Source organism: Ctenocephalides felis, unplaced genomic scaffold, assembly GCF_003426905.1.
Source record: "Ctenocephalides felis isolate EL2017-DRISC unplaced genomic scaffold, ASM342690v1 CF-g0.4_SCAFFOLD_01492, whole genome shotgun sequence".
Taxonomy (NCBI): Eukaryota; Metazoa; Arthropoda; class Insecta; order Siphonaptera; family Pulicidae; genus Ctenocephalides; species Ctenocephalides felis.
In genome coordinates this window covers 47908597-47910698 of record NW_020537646.1, presented here as the reverse complement: position 1 = coordinate 47910698, position 2102 = coordinate 47908597, and the positions used below count along the sequence as shown (strand labels likewise).

Below are 2102 nucleotides of genomic sequence, written 5' to 3'. Positions count from 1 at the left end.
CGAAACCTGTGTAGATAAATAATGGCTTATTTCATCCTTATTTTCAAACTGTGATAAAGAACTGGTTTTACATCGCTTTTTCGTGTGAGATAATTTCTTGTTTCAAGAGAGGAATCGCTGTCATGATCGCTGCCGATAACACTAGGAGACGTTGTTATTTATCTTCTCAGTAAAGAAATTGCCTTTGCACAAGCATTAGCGTCCTGAAAATGGATATTCTTGAATCTCGGATCTAGCAAACATGACATTGCAATCAAATAATTATCTTCAATATGTCCGAATCGGCGTTCTATCTGTTTTAAGATTTCTGTGTTTATTGTATCTATTACCCTTCCATGGAGACCATCACCATCACCTACAGCCATAGGTATATTATTAATCTGCGTCTTCAAACAGTTCACCACCGGGTTTATTTTACTAATGGTTACAACTGTTCACCTGATAACTCTTCGGTTACATACTCCAGCGGTTTCAAAATACAAATCAATGTTTTAATATTTTGCATTTCTACAGCCGATGGCGTGGGTGGTGCTTTTGTATTTAACATCAAAATTTGATGAACTATTGGTGCTAATTCAATGTATCTCTGTAGCATATAATAGACGTCTAAAATCAGTTTGAGAGGTTGAGACCCAGTGCTTACTAATGTTTCTAAATCATTGACTGACATGGCAGATTCAGCGATTAGATTAATTGTATGAGCAAAGCCAGGTAAATGTTTGTTCTTTTCTAGAAAATTTGCTATGCCGGCTATCATGTTTGAGCCATTGTCTGTAACTACTGCAGTTATTTTATCCAAACTGATGTATATACCTACACAAATTTCTTTTGATTTTTCAGCGATAAAATCACCAGTATGACGCTGATCCAGTGCAACGGTAGCTATGCAACGTGACACCAGTTTGTCTTCTTGCAAATAATGAGCAGTAACCCCTAAATAAGTGGTAACGGTCATCATCTCACTCCAAATATCGCAGGTTAATGCCACGTGATCTACATTGTCAAATATATTTTCTACTTTCAAACGCATTACACTATAAAAGTGTTCGAATTGTGCTTCAAGAGTATCTACATGAGGAATTTTAAATGATGGACACGCTTGATGCATCAATTTTTTAAACCCACGCCCTTTCACAATGTCAAACGGTCTTTTATCAACGCAAATAAAATAAAGCAAACATATGCAGAGTTTCAAATATTCTTTTCCTCCATCCAAATAAGAGTATTTTCGTTCCATTGATTATACAATTGAAAGTTGCCTTTTTTTGGAAGTGGTGCATAGGTTTCTTCTAACTCACCATCACCACTGATTAATATTGGAATTCTCTCGACATCAGATGGTGAAGGAGCTGTTAACAATGTATCTGATTTAGGTGCTTTCGATGTACTTGTTGATGGCTGGGGTTCGTGATCACGACTCGGTAAATTTGACAGTTCTAACTTTTTTTGAATCGTCGACATCGTCGTTTGTTTTTTATCTCCTTTTACACTAAAAAGAATATATAAAATAATCAGTTTCGTGCGCCTATTAAATTACTAAATAACAAATTTTAGGTTATATAAATAAGGACCATATAATCATTAAAAAAAAAAATTACCTTGAGGCATCAGAATTAGGGTGTTTCTTTAAATGTTTATTCATGTTTGACGTATTCCCTGACGATTTTAAGGTTTTGAAACAAATCTTACATTTCACTTTGTCTGTTAATCTTGACGAAATACTGCCAAACGTCACTCTTGGTAGGCGACATTCTTTGGATATTGCAATGATTCAAATTCCGATACAAATACATAATAATTGTGAGTGCTGTTCTGAATAGGTTGAAATATCAATAAGTCAATTATCATTTATCAATAATCGAATCGAATTTATCGACAATCCATCGAAGTTAACTTTAACGCTGATACTATCGGGACAGATTTCAAGGTATTTCTTCATGAAACGGAGAATAGGAATACCTTTCTATACCCCAAAATGAACATATTCACCACCGTTATTTAATTTAATGGCATCGGTGGCATTTTTTGGAGTGCCCAATAATGTGCGAATATTTACACTATTTCAATGGAAAATTGAAATGTTTCGACATAACCTCAAAACT

General features: G+C 34.7%; 1 protein-coding gene across 1 annotated transcript; it reads right to left on the bottom strand.

Annotated features, from left to right (window-relative positions):
* Positions 1-424: 424 nt before the first annotated feature.
* Positions 425-1642, bottom strand: LOC113371332. The gene is made up of 3 exons (XM_026611961.1): positions 1599-1642; positions 1299-1489; positions 425-1068 (listed from the first exon to the last, which is right to left on the bottom strand). The coding sequence occupies exons 1-3, from the start codon at positions 1640-1642 to the stop codon at positions 425-427; spliced, it is 879 nt and encodes a 292-aa protein (XP_026467746.1).
* Positions 1643-2102: the final 460 nt, after the last annotated feature.

What these genes read in the sequence shown, in the direction of transcription:
- LOC113371332 (XM_026611961.1), bottom strand. Translation starts at nt 1,642, where the DNA reads ATGAATAAACATTTAAAGAAACACCCTAATTCTGATGCCTCAAG. An exon ending in CCTAATTCTGATGCCTCAAG is followed by an intron (nt 1,490 to 1,598) that starts GTAATTTTTTTT and finishes TATTCTTTTTAG; the next exon opens with TGTAAAAGGAGATAAAAAAC. An exon ending in AATATTAATCAGTGGTGATG is followed by an intron (nt 1,069 to 1,298) that starts GTGAGTTAGAAG and finishes TTCCTCATGTAG; the next exon opens with ATACTCTTGAAGCACAATTC.